The 16042-nt window shown below is 45.0% G+C and overlaps 1 protein-coding gene and 1 long non-coding RNA gene across 2 annotated transcripts; one reads left to right on the top strand and one right to left on the bottom strand.

Moving 5' to 3' along the window:
• Positions 1-2644: 2644 nt before the first annotated feature.
• Positions 2645-3731, bottom strand: LOC102303097 (mannose-specific lectin). Its single transcript, XM_005943004.3, has 3 exons — positions 3672-3731; positions 3369-3462; positions 2645-2977 (listed from the first exon to the last, which is right to left on the bottom strand). Exons 2-3 carry the CDS (start codon positions 3456-3458, stop codon positions 2738-2740), a joined length of 330 nt encoding a protein of 109 aa, XP_005943066.1. The 5' UTR covers positions 3459-3462; positions 3672-3731; the 3' UTR covers positions 2645-2737.
• Positions 3732-4889: 1158 nt separating this feature from the next.
• LOC121815901 lies at positions 4890-8024 on the top strand. Its single transcript, XR_006055460.1, has 2 exons — positions 4890-6751; positions 7403-8024. It is a non-coding gene; the product is annotated as an uncharacterized LOC121815901 (long non-coding RNA).
• The last annotated feature ends 8018 nt before the right edge of the window (positions 8025-16042 follow it).

Genomic DNA, 16042 nt, shown 5'->3' with positions numbered 1-16042 from the left:
GGGGGGATATGTGTGTATTCACATCATTTATGTTAATGAGAGTGTGGGGAGTGAGTTGGAGGGTGGGGTGGGCTGCTTTTAACTATGTTTAACTACATTTTTTGTATGAAAAGTGCTTTATAAATAAAGATTGATTGATTGATGAACGCTGAAGATACTTATTATTTAGACGGAGGAATACTCACACGTGGAGCATCGGCTTTTTACCGGAACATTCACACCAATGTGAACTCTCTCCGTAGCATTACAGGAAGCATCATTTCAAAATAAAATTCCAACAGATGACAATGAAGGCATACCTATTAACTAGCCCAACATTCAACAAATCAGACAAATAAACAGGTGCAGGACCATTTAGAGATTTAAAAACCAATTAAAGGACTCCAAAACGGATCCTAGATTCAATTGGAAGCCAATGTAAAGAGGCCAAAACCGGAGTCATGTGGTAGAATTTCCTTCTGCCAGTTAAAAATCATGCCGCGGCATTTTGCACTAGTTGCAAGCGTGACAAAGTGCCCTGCCCAACCCCTATTAAAAGAGAATTGCAACAATCCAAACGTGAAGTAATAAAGGCGTGAATAACAATTTCCAAGTCAGGCATGGAAAGAAAGGGCTTAAACGTCTGAGGTGACAGAATGCTGATTTCACCACCGCGTTTACGTGACCATCAAAGGCAAGTGCAGAATCAATTTTTACTCCGAGATTTGTGATCGAACTCTTTAAATGTAAAGTCAAAGCGGGAAGATCAACATCTGGAGGGTCAGAAAAACGATTTGGAACAAATAGGATCGCTTCCGTCTTACGATCATTAAAATGTATAAAGTTTTTGCCATCAATAAATAAATCGATCACAGGCTGATCACAGCCGGCTGCTGCTGAGCGTCACGGCCCATCAGGATGAAAGCTTCTGCTGATTTCTCCCTGTCTTCTGTCCCAGCAGAGAAATGACGCCCTCTGCTGGGATGAAGAAGAAACTCATGCAGCACAACAGGCTGCTTTTCAGATGGAAACGTTCCCTTTTGATAAAGCATGTAGTTGGGACAGGTGACCCTGACCCAGCCTACACATGATGCACTCAGTGTTTTTTCTTCATTCACCACTGTGCATGCAATCAATACTTATTATTAACCTTTGACTCTCTACCATGCTGTAGCCGTTTCCATAGTGACACTGAAGCTTCCAGAAATCAACAGATTTCCACAGACTGTATTTAAAAGATGGAAACAGCAGGAAGCCACAGCAATGCTTCTCTGAATGACACCATCAGTCCTTAGAGCGCCACTTCAGCTGGTTTAATGGACACAGAGCGAACACTGCAGCGTGTCTGCTGTGGAAGACCTAAATGGACAGCCAGCCAATCAGAGAACCAGCTTGTGATGAGGTCTTCATGGACTCTCTCTCCTGGTTTGTTAGCTGTGCACGTTTACCTGTGTAAGTCTGACACCCACCTGTGCACATCTGGACTCTTCTTCTGTGGTTTTGTCCTTCCAGAAACATTTTTAACTTTGGAACAAAATGAGAGTGAAATCATTTCAGGTGCTGATGAAACCTGATGAACTCAAAGTGTTCAGGCTGACGAGCGAAACACGTCATTAAAACTCCCACCTGCCCCCCACACTCAGCTGTTTTTCATCTGCAGTAACCTTCATGTGTCTCATGAAGCCGTGCAAAGCTTCGCCTTCTGACTGTGAAGCTCGTCAGTCACAGACCTTCCTCACAGACCCATTGCGTCCTGATTGGGAGGTTTTTATTGTTTTTGCAGAATCTTTGAGGCCCGGGGACTTCATGAGCCGTCAGCAGATTTACACAGGAAACTAAAAGTTTCATGTCTGTGAAAAACTACCTGTGAGAGGCAGGTTGTAGTGCTGCTGTAGTCTGATCTACATGACTGCACGAATCCACCAGTTCAGTTTATTGTGTGAAATCAATCAAATCACACTTGTGAACGCTGAGCTCTGAGCTGTCATGACTGATCACATGTGTGTGATCACATGTGTGTGATACCGTGTGTGTCCTTTTCAGGAAGACAGAAACAAGAAGGAGGATGATGTCACCTCCTGCAGGGATGGTGCGCACGGCCTCAGAAACATCCACCACATGTGGTGCTGCTGTTACACTAATCTCAGCAGTGCAGGAAGTTACCTGTTAGTGACGCATGTGTTTACAACCTCTGGAAACTAAATGTGACCAAAGCAAGAAGACGTGCAGATTCACTGACACACATCTGAGTTTCAGGGGCTCTGACAGGCAGACGTTTGGCTCCCCCGACTGGATGGAAGAGAAATTTGTAAAACTCACCTGTGTTATCTACAGTACAGGTGACAACGCCACCACACGGTCAGATTTGAGATTTTAAAAGCTTCCTATGAGCCCACAGAACTCCTTCTCAGTTGCCTGTATGTGTCAGCACACGCACACCTGGAGCCTGCAGGTTGGCCCCGCCCACACCTGCCCGCTGTGGGTCCACACAGAGAACAGTTAGATTTTTGTTGCTGTCCTGGAAACAGACGTTTTCCAGTCAGCAGGTAACACAGATTTAATACTACGTCTATTCTGTGAGCTTTACTGGACGCTTGTTTTAAACAGACGATGATAACGTGCTGAGAGTTCATCTGACTGAGACAGTAACACACACACAGCAGGAACATCACAGAGCTTTTATTCGGATGTGAAACAGAGCGCGCGGCTCTCAGGACATCACGCCTTTAGTCTGGATCTCTGAATGACATCGTGAGCTTTAAGAGCACCAGATTTGTGCTCCATTCCTTGTAACAACCAGACGACCATCGTTGGTCAGGGTCAGGCGCATGGTCCTGTTGTCGGGTTTAACGGTTCCAGAGCTCCAAACTGGTTTATCGTCCTGGGTGTACAGGACCAGGTTGGAATCCCCCTGCAGGAGGAGCCGCGCAGGGTTTTTGCCGTTTGTGGCTGTGGCCCAGATAGGAGACCACTTGTAGACGACAAAGTTGCCATCTTCCTGCAAAGTGGAAGCAAAGAGAGCGGATCAGTTTGAAGGTTTATACTGTGAGCTAGAGCAGGGCGATATGGCCAAAAATATTTATCACGATATATATTTGAAAATTTGTGATAACGATATAATTGATGTGAGACAAAATACAACTACACAACATTACTAGCGCAAAAAGACAACCTTCCATTTATTTTCACTTAAACAAGAAGCTGGTTTTTATGTACATTAAAGCTTTAGAAAAGAAAGAAAAGTTTTCTAGCCAGGAAAAAGTGGCCAGTAAAGCTGATCTCTTTCTATATCTGCACGTTAAAGACCAGCTGTCAACTTTTAATGTTACCAGCTGTGTTTTTGGGCCATGTAATCATAAACTGATGAGGACAAGGTCACATTTTCCCACCTGTAGGATGGCTTTGAAGTTTCCATTTACACTGACGAGGGACTCGCCTTTACGCAGCTCCTGGTCAGTGCTGATGGAGTTCTTACTCATGATTCTAAAAGACAGAAGTTACAGTTATTTTCATTTAAGAGGCATTTTACAGATTTCAGTTCAAATCAGAAACTCTGTGAATTTTAATGCGTGTAAATGAGCCTGCACCATATTTCAGTTTATTTTACCAAAAGATCAAATGCCTGCAGCTATGAACCCCAGGCAAAATTCATTCTTACAGCTGCTGCATTTATGTACAAAGCTGTAACTCACCGGCTATGAACGCAGAAACGTCAGTGGGAGAATCAGATGCTGAACGTGCTGCAGCGACAGAGCAGAGCCTCATTTATACTGTTTGATAGCAGCAAAGGGTGATGGGAGGGGAGATGGGGACATCAAGAAAGTCAGGTTTTTTTTATTCCTTCTTCCTTGGAAATTCTTTTAAAAGAAAGTAAAATATGAGGATATGTTACCTAGAATTACCTCTGACAACAGATTTCTTCATGCTGAAACCCACACGTCCACACACTTTTATACAGGACACTGAAAATCTTTCACACACTCTAAATTTACAGTACTGGGCAAAAGTTTTAGGCAGGTGAGAAAGAAAAGCTGTAAACAAAGAATGCTTTCAATAATGGAAGTGTTCATCGTGTATTTTCATCAGTCAACAAAATGCAGTAAATGAACAAAAGAGAAATCTAAATCAAACCAGTACCTGGTGTGACCACCCTTTGCCTTCTTCTAAGTACATTTGCACACAGTTTTTGAAGAAACTCGGCTGGTGAGTTGATCCAAACATCTCAGAGAACTAAGCACAGATCTTCTGTGGATGTAGGCTTCCTCACATCCTTCATGTAATCCCAGACACACACAATGATGTTGAGATCAGGGCTCTGTGGGGGCCAGAGCATCACTTCCAGTACTTCTTGTTCTTCTTTACGCTGAAGATAGTTCTTAATGACTTTGGCTGTGTGTTTGGGGTCGTTGTCCTGCTGCAGAATACATTTGGCATTACCTTGGCCTCCAGTAACACTGTGAGGAACCTTGGAGTCATGTTTGACCAGGACATGTCCTTCAACGCACATATTAAACAAATATGTAAGACTGCTTTCTTCCATTTGTGCAACATCTCTAAAGTTAGAAATATCCTGTCTCAGAGTGACGCTGAAAAACTAGTTCATGCATTTATTACTTCCAGGCTGGACGACTGTAATTCATTATTATCAGGATGTCCTAAAAACTCCCTTAAAGCCTTCAGCTGATCCAAAATGCTGCAGCAAGAGTCCTGACAGGGACTAGAAAGAGAGAGCAGATTTCTCCTGTTTTGGCTTCCTGTTAAATCCAGAATTGAATTCAAAATCCTGCTCCTCACATACAAGCTCTTAAATAATCAGGCCCCATCTTATCTTAATGACCTTGTAGTACCATATCACCCTATTAGAGCACTTCGCTCTCGCTCTGCAGGCCTACTTGTTGTTCCTAGAGTATTTAAAAGTAGAATGGGAGGCAGAGCCTTCAGTTTTCAGGCCCCTCTTCAACCCTACCTGCTCCAGTACCAAACGCAGCCCATACGCACGCCCATCCTGGGCTATCCCTGGTTCTGTCGGCACAACCCCCATATCTCCTGGTCATCGTGTCAGATCCTGGGCTGGGGCTGTTTACAAAGCTGTTTCAACCCTGAGACCAGAATGGATCCCGCAAAACTACCCCCTTCAGAGCCCATTGATCTGGAGAAGATTCCTCAAGTCTTCCATGATCTCTCCGAGGTTCGGAGATACACTCTAACCTACCCCCGCTCACCCCTATGACCCCCTATATGTACCGAGACGCTGACAGGTTTTCTTAACCAGGGTGTTAATGTGACAGGACCATGACAGGTCCTGAGTGATGTGGACACCCAGGTACTGGGAGCTGTCCACTCTCTCCACTGGTGCGCCACTGATGATTAGGGACTCACCTGTTTTGTAGCGAAGACCGCGATCAGCTCTGCTGATGTTTAGGAGGAGGTTGTTCTCCTGGCACCAGTTCTTCAGGATCCTCATCTCCTCCAGGTCGGCCTTCTCGGTGGTGTCAGAGACCAGGCACACCACAACGGTGTGGTCAGCAAACTTGACAATGGAGGTGGTGTCTGATGTGGCTACACAGTCATAAGTGTACAGTGAGTACAGCAGGGGGCTTAAAACACAGCCCTGAGACACTCCAGTGCTGAGTGGGATGGAGGGGGAGACTTGTTCTCCCACCCTTACAGATTGGGGTCCGTCTGTGAGGAAGTCGAGGATCCACTGACACAGTGATGAGCTGAGTCCTAGATCCTTCATGTGAAAAGCTTTGAGGGAATTATTGTGCTGAATGCTGAACTGTAGTCCATGAACGGATAAGAGAGGAGCGAGCCAAAAACAGGAAACACCTATGTCTTATGAGGGTGGCAAAGGTTAAACATTGAAGAGTATATAAATGATGTTTTACACACATATTGCAATCGTGCTCATATGAGTTGTAACTCAGCCCTAAGAAGGTCAAAAGCTTCGTTCAGCGTGACCGTCCGAACTGATATGCTGCAGGGATGGCGTGGAGTGTAGTGAATGGATGCATAACAGGCTTACACACACAAACATCACATAGATTGATTTTCTAGGGTAAAGGTGGAACACGTCTTGCTTTGTCTTTGCTTAGCAACTAGTGATGCAGAAGGTGTTAAAGATAAGCCATGAATAAGTCAACAGGAAACGTGTTGGGGTGCGACGGCTGAAACAAAATGTTGCAGATAACGGAAACTTATCTAACTGTCATTAGCTGTAACTTTTGCACGTTATGTATCTGCTTGAAGCAAAAAGGGGCGTAAACCCTGATAGACAAAAATTTTGGAGTGTGCTTTCTAGTGGAGATTTATGCTGATATGGTGATGGTGTATATCTGACCCTGGGTGGGTTTAATACAATTAAAAGTGTTGCTCACACACATAAAGAGCATTGAGATTAAGTAAAGTTAATATAAAGGATAGAGCCCAGAACGGGATATTTTGAACCAACTTTGAATAATTAGATGAACACAGTAGATTATTGAGGCGTAGCAGAGGGAGGCGTTTTGTTTTCTGACTTTACAGGAGAAGATTCCAGAACCAGAGCGAAACCACGGAGGGGTTGGTGAGAATCCAGAAACCAACCATCAGAAAGGGGAACTCACAAGAAGCACAGAGAACCACAGCTCCAGGAAATGTTGCTTAGGAGACTAAAAGCTCGTTGGACACACGTTAAATGTGAGCATAAAAGTAATGAAGAGTAATGAGAAGGACTTTAGGAATAGTTTGCAGGATTTCTATGTTATTTAAATTGCCCAAGAATAGTGTTAATGTCACGGCTGCCGAGGCGAGCCGTGTGGAATAAATGAGGATCCAAGCGCAAGCAGTCGTAGAGGAGTGAAGGTGATTTATTGAACACAAAAGAATGTGAACAAACAGCAAACGGGGCTCGAACTAAACTAAACTGGGAAACGACTAAACTACAGAGCACAAACCTGAATGAAAAACGAGCAGAGGAGGATGACGATGAACAGCAGGGAGAAGACACGGTGGATACACAGACTGACACTGAGTAATACAGACGAACCGGCAACAGGCAGGAGAACACACAGGGCTTAAATACACACACCAGTAATCAGGGGATGAGAGACAGGAGGGCAACACAGCTGGGAGAAATCAGAGCTGACGGGACAGGGGAAATGTAAACTGAACACACTCACATCAGACATGAACCTTCAGAATAAAACAGGAAACTAACAGACACAGAGAACCAGACAGGACACTGAACTTGACAGGCAGACTCCTGAGCAGACACAATAACACCATGGACAGACAGAGGGAACACAGAGAAGTGGGATCAGGCAGGCAAAGAACAAAAACCTAACAAATGGCAAAATCACAACAGAAAACACACTCGGAATAAACAAAAGCATAAGGAAACACAAAACACTGAGTCCTCAGACTCAGGACCATGACAGTTAAGACCGGATATATGTTACCCGTAGAGGGGGTGAAAACAGTCTCCGTATTCTGGAATATGTCAAATGAAAGATCGTTTTTTGAGCTTTGACCACTTTGAGCCGTGTCTTTCTTTGCTGTAAAGAATACAAAGAACTGGATTTAATACCCTGCTGTCTTGCAACATCTGATTAACAATGTCTTTCGTGACAAGCTAGGCTGGTGGCCGTTGGCATATTTGTCAAGTCAAGTTTATTTATAAAGCACATTTAAAAACAACCGAGGCTGACCAAAGTGCTGTACAATAAAATACAAATATAAAATACAATAAAACACAAGTACATAAAACACCTCACTGATAAAACAATAAATTAAAACAATAAGTTAAACCTTGCTAAAAGCCAATGAGAAGAGGTGAGTTTTAAGAGCAGTTTTAAAAGTTCCTAGGCTTGTGGAGAATCTGATGTGAGGAGGTAAACTGTTCCACAGTCTGGGTGCAGCCACAGCAAAAGCCCTCTCTCCCCTAGTCTTTAGTCTGTACCTGGGAACATCTAAAAGCATCAGGTCTGCTGACCTCAAAGATCTCCTGGGGCGGTAAATGCTAAGAAGCTCTGCCAGGTAAGGAGGTGCAGTACCGTTAAGAACCTTAAAAACCAGCAGTAAAATTTTAAAATCAATCCTAAAAGCAACTGGAGCCAGTGGAGAGAGCAGAGGACCGGAGTGATGTGGTCTCTCTTTTTGGAACCGGTCAGCATTCCAAACATTTTGATCTACTCTGGTCCCAAGAAGACCATGTTAGTCATCTTAGGGTGGTGCTTAACAGACAGTTCGAACACCAGCTAGTCTGTGAGCTGGAGAAATGTGCCCGCCATCAAAGCTCCACCCCCTTCTTCGGCTTCATTAACTCTTTGTGGCAATGATCGGACCGACAGTGCATATCGGCGTGTTTGGGTTCCTTTATTTTGTTCAACAGCTCTTTTAGGCACAACTCGAGCCAGGAGTCTGCTCGTCTCGCAGCGTCCTCCACTGCACACACTTCCCCGCCAGTTTCTGCCAACACTATACATAAGAAGAGAGTCACTGGTCTCACCGCGCCACCCCTCCACTGCCAGCAGGCCAGAGACCACCCCCCTGCCACACTCTCCTATGGTTTACCCATGGATTCACAGAAGGTTCAAGCTGTTGCTCAGTGGCTGCAACCAACTAGCCTCAAACAGCTGCAGGGGTCTCACTAACTTCTATCGGTGCTTTTGTGACATGTTCTATTTTCTTATTGACATTTCTTCCCAGGAGGCTTTGGGAAAATGGCGCACGTCACCCGAATGACTACTTCTTCTGTCTGAGAGTGATTGTGAGAAATTCTCTGTCTATCTTGGACTTAACTGGATTGTCATTCACTGGCAATGCTACACACCAGTCACCATGAGCTCCAGGCCTGTCTGTTTTTGTGATTTCAGAGTCTGTCACAGCTCCTAAGAATGGCGCTGTAACGGTCGCAAGGTAATGTGAAGGGGACCAGATGGGAGAAAACAACCACACGAGCCTTCAAACGCCTTTAAGAGCTCTGAATATGTTTGTCTTAAACAAATACAGAGGTTTAACACTCTCAACAGCGACACATCTAAAGACGAACAACCCAGCCTCTCAAAAAACCTCCTTAAATAGATGCCGGTCATACCACCACCAATAAAAGACTTCCCCCCGACACGGCCCAGCTACAAAAAACCTATACGGTGAAATACTTCAGTTATTCTAACACACCTCACACATATCTGATTACGAACACACTCCAGCTAAATAATATACAAACTAACTAAATCCAATCAAACTGAAAGTTCAGCTGGGAAAGGCTCCAGCACCCCCACAACCCTGACAAGGATAAGTGGAGGAGAAGGGATAGATGGCTGGAAAATTAACTGATCCAGTGTCTGTGACCAGGATGGAAACTGCATTGTTCTTCCTCATGCCGAGGTTGTTGTCACACCTGCACTGCAGGTAAACTGCCTGGCTTAGTTTGAAGGAGATCTCTGATTAACTGAGAAAGAGACATCAGTGCACAAAACTTCAGATGGCAAGTTTTCAAGGCTGCCAAAAGCATCCTCATACTCAGCGTGACTGATTAGTATGATCAGAAACTGCCAAAAGAACAGAGTCGAACTCTGTCCGGTTGTAATACAAGACATTTACTGCCAAGCAGTCCTGATTTGATAAACGAACATCACACCCTCAGTATATTCCTCTATGTCCACACAGTCCCCAGATGTTGTCTGAAAATGCTCCATGGTGTGCACTCCAAGCAGCCCATAGCATTGGAATAGCCTCCTGTGCCCATACTACAACGTCCACGACCACAGGCGGCTCTTTTCTCACTCTGGGCGTGTACACTGTGTTCATCAGCAAAGTGAGATGGTTGGAGCTTCCAGTGTGAGGTAAGGGGGCTGCAGTGTATTCATTGTTGATATTTATGATTCCCTCTGTTTGCACACATAACACGCTGTTGCATGTTGAGAGCAAACAGACGTAAGCCTTCTTGAAACTCCTTGCAAAGATGTGAAATGCATCTGTGATTTGAGGACAGTGCTGTAGTTCTCTCATCGCCTGCTTTACATCTGGACTCGGCAGAATTTGCACTGCGGTAATGATGCTTTGTCATAGCTCGCGTGGTAGACAGAAAGGCCAGCATGGATACAGTAAACACATTGATGAACGGAGCAGAAACACAGGCTCTATGTTTGCTGCTTAGCAGACTGACCAGCAGTGCACTCAGCTTTAGGCAGACTTTACTTGATGTATCACTCCTCCACCTTATCCTGGTGGAAGAGTTTGTGTGACCGATTGATCCTTGGCTCTTTGTTATTGATAGAAATTCACCCCCGGTTGAGTTCGAACAGACTTGCATCGACTGGTTCAGTGCTTGTATGTTGGGGTTTACTCCAGTGAATGAAGGGGTCCCTTTCCTGGTATTTGACTTGAGCACAGGTTCTGACTGTTGTCTGCACTTTAGATGCTAAACTTGACTTGTGTTCGGTTGTTGGAAGGAGCTTTGCAGTTTTGAAAGCCAAACTGATGTTAGTTTGGAGAACCAATGAAACCCCGGAACAATCTTAAGCATCTGGCTGTCAGCGTGAAACCGTTTGGACAAAGCCATCACCTTGATGCATCATCCAGGTAAGTAAATCCCAAAAAGTTGATTCTGTTCATCTGGATGTTTTCAGTGGGGGAAACATTTCGTCACTCATCCAAGTTCTTCAGTCTCATCTGACTGCAGGTTTCCAACCTTACAAACAGGACATTTGCACAATGACTGAAACCAGCGCAGTGAAAGAACAACGGGCTGAGAGGTCAGCTCATCATGAATATGCAAATTTCCATGACCTTTGATCAACAACCACTGATCAAAGCTCACAGCATGTAAGATGGTGACAGATGTACCCTTAGGCCCCCTCCTCGATTCAGAGATGGTCTTTCCTTTTTCACGTAAATGGCCTCCTTGACTCCGCCCTCATTTCTCCCACTGAAAACGTTACGTCCAGATGAACAGAATCAACTTTTTGGGACAAAGCCACCACTTCTGTCTGATTCACAGCTGAAGAATGAGGCTGCTCAGCATTGCCCTGTCACACCTGTCCGGCAGGTAAACGTATCAGTTTGAAGGATATTTGGTGATTTCCTGAAAGAGGGGAAACATCAGGGGAAGCCCTCCAGAAAAATCAAAAACTTCCTCGTTGTCAGTGTGACTGACTATTTAGCTTCTAACACCAATTTCAAACACCTGTGTAGACACCTGTGGGTGTGAGTGCTCGTGTTTATAAGGTTTCTCCATTCGAGTTTTTAACAGTAGGTAGCTGCAGGGAGCCACAGCCCTGCCCCCCAGGACATGAAGCATGCATAGAGGAGGCCCCACACATCTAGAGCCCCCCACAGCCTCAGGAGGACCACCACAGGGGCAATCACAGCACCCACTCAGAAAAGAGCAAAGGAGAGCCCAGCAGCCATGGTGCCGAAGCCACTGGAGGCTGTAGCAACGAGGCTACGCAAGAGAAACGAGCACTGGCACAGACCCCCACCCCTGAAGCCCTGCTACATTAGGCTGCCAAAAAAACACCACCCAAGAGCTACCAGACCCCATCCAGGTCAGTGCGACACCACACACCCCAAGCCCATTAACCCCCCCAAATCAACTACAAAAAGCAAAGGTACGGCAAAACTATGGTGATGGAGACGAATATGGTAAATGGCCTGTATTTATATAGCGCTTTACTAGTCCTTAAGGACCCCAAAGCTTTACACATCCAGTCATCCACCCATTCACACACTGGTGATGGCAGCTACGTTGTAGCCACAGCCACCCTGGGGCGCACTGACAGAGGCGAGGCTGCCGGACACTGGCGCCACCGAGCCCTCTGACCACCACCAGTAGGCGGTAGGTGAAGCGTCTTGCCCAAGGACACAACGACCGAGACTGTCCGAGCCGGGGCTCGAACCAGCAACCTTCCGATTACAAGGCGAACTCCCAACTCTTGAGCCACGATCGCCCCATATTAATGAATTGATTACAACAAACAGTAATTGTCACTGAACTCTTTTTATTTACAGGCATTTTTAACATGTATGAACATAACACGAACAATTTTACATGGATATTTATTTGATGAGAAGAAAGTAAATAACAATAACTCTAAAACAAGAGTATTTATAATGCATCAACAACAATCCAGCCTGGGATCCTCCCGGTTAAAAACACGGTCCAGGACTGGACACTCAGGCTAATCCTGCAGGGTCTGGTTCAGGAAAAGGTGGCGAACAACACAAACAGTTTTAGTAGAAAGGTGTGATTCCAATTAGTTGAAGAGATCAAAGCATTATGCAGATTATTAAGCTTAAGTAAAATATACTAATACGCTGTGAAAAGACTTAAATGTGATAGGCTTTATCTGTGTATACAAGCTTTTTTGTGAACTCAAAAATAAGCCTTTTTTTTCAGCTTTGTGACCTTTTTACGGCCCATCTAGGCACACAGATAAGTGGCAGGATCAAATGAATAATAGAAAATAAATAGAAAATGTTCTCCTATAAGTTTTTAATTTACATATTTTATATAATACAGTAAATGTGTTGGAATGAGACATGGAAGACACGTACATGGGTATTTGTGTGGACGTAGCCGAATGCTCTCCAAATTCAGGGGCAGCAATCTTCGAAGGACCCGACCCACCTGGTCCACGTAGGACGGGTCCTTCAAAGGCCGGGTAGGTACATCTACAAAAAAATGTAATAAAAGGCAGGCTTAACTCTGAGGATGGTGGTCTGGAATAAAAGACAGGAACAAAGTGGTTCTGAAAATATATTTTTTTATTTTCATTGTTACCTCAGTATTGGTATGGAAATCCAGGAGAGGAATTGAATGGGGTAAAGTGTTTTGGGGAAAACATTTAAAAATTCAATGTATTTTTTGGGAGAAAATGGCTGTAGGGTTAAAGGCCCTTGTGAGTGTTTCAAAAGTATTTGAACTTGTGCGGGAAAATTGACGCCAATAAAATTAATGAGTGCTCACTGTAATTAAAATCCCTTAATCTAAGAAGATTCTGTGGTAGCACATGTGCTTAAAGCTGCTATCATAATTAGCAGCAAAGTGAGGTAAATGTATGTCTTTTGTTCGTTGTTGTTCTTTGCTGTGTCTTTCTGCCTTTTTCTTTGCCTAAAGACTTCACACAACCTCCGGTAAACTGAAAGTGAGTGCTAGAGCACAGAAGAAAAGAGAAGTGGTAGTAATCTCGGGTCTATTCAGCAGAGTGCGACACCGTGTGTGCAAAAGAGGGTATTACAACTAAGAAGGGGAAAAAAGGACTGAGTGATTTACATTCTGGAATAATAAAAGCTTGAATAAACAGTGTTTATCGTGCCGCTTTTAGACTAGTGAATATGTTTTATTCTTTATCTCAAAATGCCCATAAAAGACCCGGAAGAACGTCTGAGGAAATCTTACTCTGATGATCAGAGGTATGAGCCAGTTACCATTCCGAGTGATATGCCACCTATCCAGGCACCTGAACACCAAATGGACATAAGACCACCAACATGGAGTGAAGTGGAGAAGGTAGTGAAGCAGGCAAGAGCAGCATCGGGTCCAGGACCTAATGGCATCTCATGTAGGCTTTATAAAAACACCCCACGAGTGCTCAAATACCTGTGGAAGCTGATGAAGGTAGCGTGGCAGAAAGGAGTGATTCCAAGGGCTTTGCGAAGAGCAGAAGGTATTCTGATCCCTAAGGAGAAGAACTCCTCATCCGTCAGCCAGTTTTGCCAGATCGTCCTGCTGAACATAGATGGAAAGATCTTCTTCAGTGTCTTGGCCCAAAGACTACTTTCCTGCAAAGACACAACTATGTTGACACATCAGTGCAGGAGGCCGGCATCCGGGGCTTCTCGGGATGTCTGGAGCATGCCAGCGTCATCTGGCACCAGATTCAAGCTACCAAAAAAGAACAAAGAGCCCTTCACGTGGTCTTTTTAGACCTTGCCAACGTCTTTGGGTCAGTTCCGCATGAGATCTTATGGATGGCCATCAACTATTTCAGCCTACCAAACCACATCACAGGACTGGTCAAGACCTACTTTCAGGATTTACAGTTTTGTGTGACAGCTGAGAACACCACCACAGCCTGGCAGCACCTGGGAATCAGAGTTATGGCAGGCTGCACGATTTCCCCTCTGGCATTTATCATGGCAATGGAGTTGGTCATGCGGGCATCTCGGCGGGTAGAGGGAGGTGAGAGACTCTTCTCTTCTCTTTTTCCTGTAGCCGAGATGGGAATTCGGGAGGAGGAGACGAGAACGGCATGGAGAGATGCACGAGGGTTATCATAATGCAAGTGAGAGACTCAGCTAGTGTTTACTGAGCTTCACTAGCACAAAAGAGTGTGTGAGTAGAAAGTAACAGTGTGAAAGCTTAGCAACAGAGTGTCAGTGAAGTAACTCTTTCCAACGGTTGCACCACCGCGGAGAGAACCTTTCCAGCTGCGACCGCTGAGGCTCAAGGTTAGCACGGACTGCTTGGCTGCGCGATGGAAGCAGCTATTATGCACGGTCAGAGAGCTGTACAGTGACTGGCTAACGCGCCGCAGCAGAGGCAGCATTGTGTCCGCAGGGAGAGCGCAGATTGGACTCTGTGTGGGACTGGTGAGCAGCGACTTACCGAGGCACTGAACTGTAAGTTAGACTTTTTGTGCCAAGGAGAGGAGGAGTTTCGCCATTGCACCGTGTGAGCGACAAACAGGTCTGCAACAACTGTGAATGTGAGTGTGTGGGACTATTGTGTTTTTAGTGTATTCATATAACATATTTGGGATGATGTATTTGTGAAATAACCACCAAGAGGTGACAACTTGAGTTTGAGTCATTTAATATCCTTTCAAAGAGACTTCTTTCATTTCCAAAGTATATTTCATTTGCTTAAGGAACTGGAACATCATTTGAGTTCAAGAGTGTTTGTGTTGTACATTATTTTTCCTGCCCTTGCGTTCAGTAAACGTTCCCTTTTGATAAAGCATTAAAGCTTCAGCAGATGATGGACTGCTGACTCAGGAAGACTTAGCAGGTTGTAGTTTCTAAAACTCTCGGCCCCATGGCAGAGGAATATGAACCACCTCCTGAGAGTTTGGCCCAGAGAAGAATCTGTACAAACCATAAGGATCGGTTTTCACTGGGAGCGCGTCCTGAGGAAAGACAGCAAACAGTTAACCCAAATCAGAACCCTCGTGACCGTCTACACAAGGGTTCCCAGAAAACACTCATGTGGAGCCCCGGTGTGGGCACAAGCTGTGTTCTCCCAGTACACACACACTCTTAGTGTGGGCCGCCCTACTGGGGCTCCACATGTGTCTCATGGCTCAAGTCAGTGTTTTTTCTTCCTTCCTTATAAATTCTTCAGAAAGTGTGTGAAATACAAGAACACAGATGACCTCTGACACGAACGACTGCAGACTGCTGACACACTTGTACATAGACCACTGAAAATCCTTCACACACTCTAGATTTACCTGAGTGAAGTGGAGGGTTGGTCTGAAATGAAGATAAAATGTAATAAAGTATAACTTTAATCAAAAATATACAGTTGGTCTAAACGCAGTGGCAGCGTTTTTGTGCAGCACCACGCTGGATTTAAACTCACACTATCTGTTTTGCATCGACTGTTACAGCTGATGTTATGCACAGTGCCGTTGTCACAGGCTCAGAGGTACCTGGACAGCTTACAGATGTTTCCTCATTATTTCATAACAGACTACACAACGCCCTCGGCAGCTGGTCCAGTCTGTTCCTCAGAGCGAGGTGGTGAGCGGGGGTGGATGTACTGTTGTCTGTACTGTTCACACTAACTCACACTCGCTCTGAGATGAGAAGAAGGGAGGAACCATCAAGTGTCTGATGGTTCCTGATCATGGATCATGGACACCGGCCCTCGAGGCCTGGGGTTTGAGACCCCTGGTGCTCTCGTGCTTTCAAACTGACTCGTCACCACTGACCTGTGCTCGTGGTGCATTTGGATGTAATTAGAGTGAATTAGCAGGTTTATGACCCTGATGGCACCATAGTTCAGCAGCACTGAGAGTGTTGCTGAGGTCATCAGGTGAGCCTCTGTGATTGGATGAAACCAGAGGAGTTGTCT

The sequence above is a fragment of the Haplochromis burtoni genome, unplaced genomic scaffold (genome assembly GCF_018398535.1).
Source record: "Haplochromis burtoni strain Fernald_Lab_line unplaced genomic scaffold, NCSU_Asbu1 Contig_359, whole genome shotgun sequence".
NCBI lineage: Eukaryota > Metazoa > Chordata > Actinopteri > Cichliformes > Cichlidae > Haplochromis > Haplochromis burtoni.
This window is presented reverse-complemented; position numbering and strand designations above follow the sequence as displayed.

What these genes read in the sequence shown, in the direction of transcription:
- LOC102303097 (XM_005943004.3), bottom strand. Translation starts at nt 3,458, where the DNA reads ATGAGTAAGAACTCCATCAGCACTGACCAGGAGCTGCGTAAAGGCGAG. An exon ending in ACTTCAAAGCCATCCTACAG is followed by an intron (nt 2,978 to 3,368) that starts GTGGGAAAATGT and finishes TCCACTTTGCAG; the next exon opens with GAAGATGGCAACTTTGTCGT.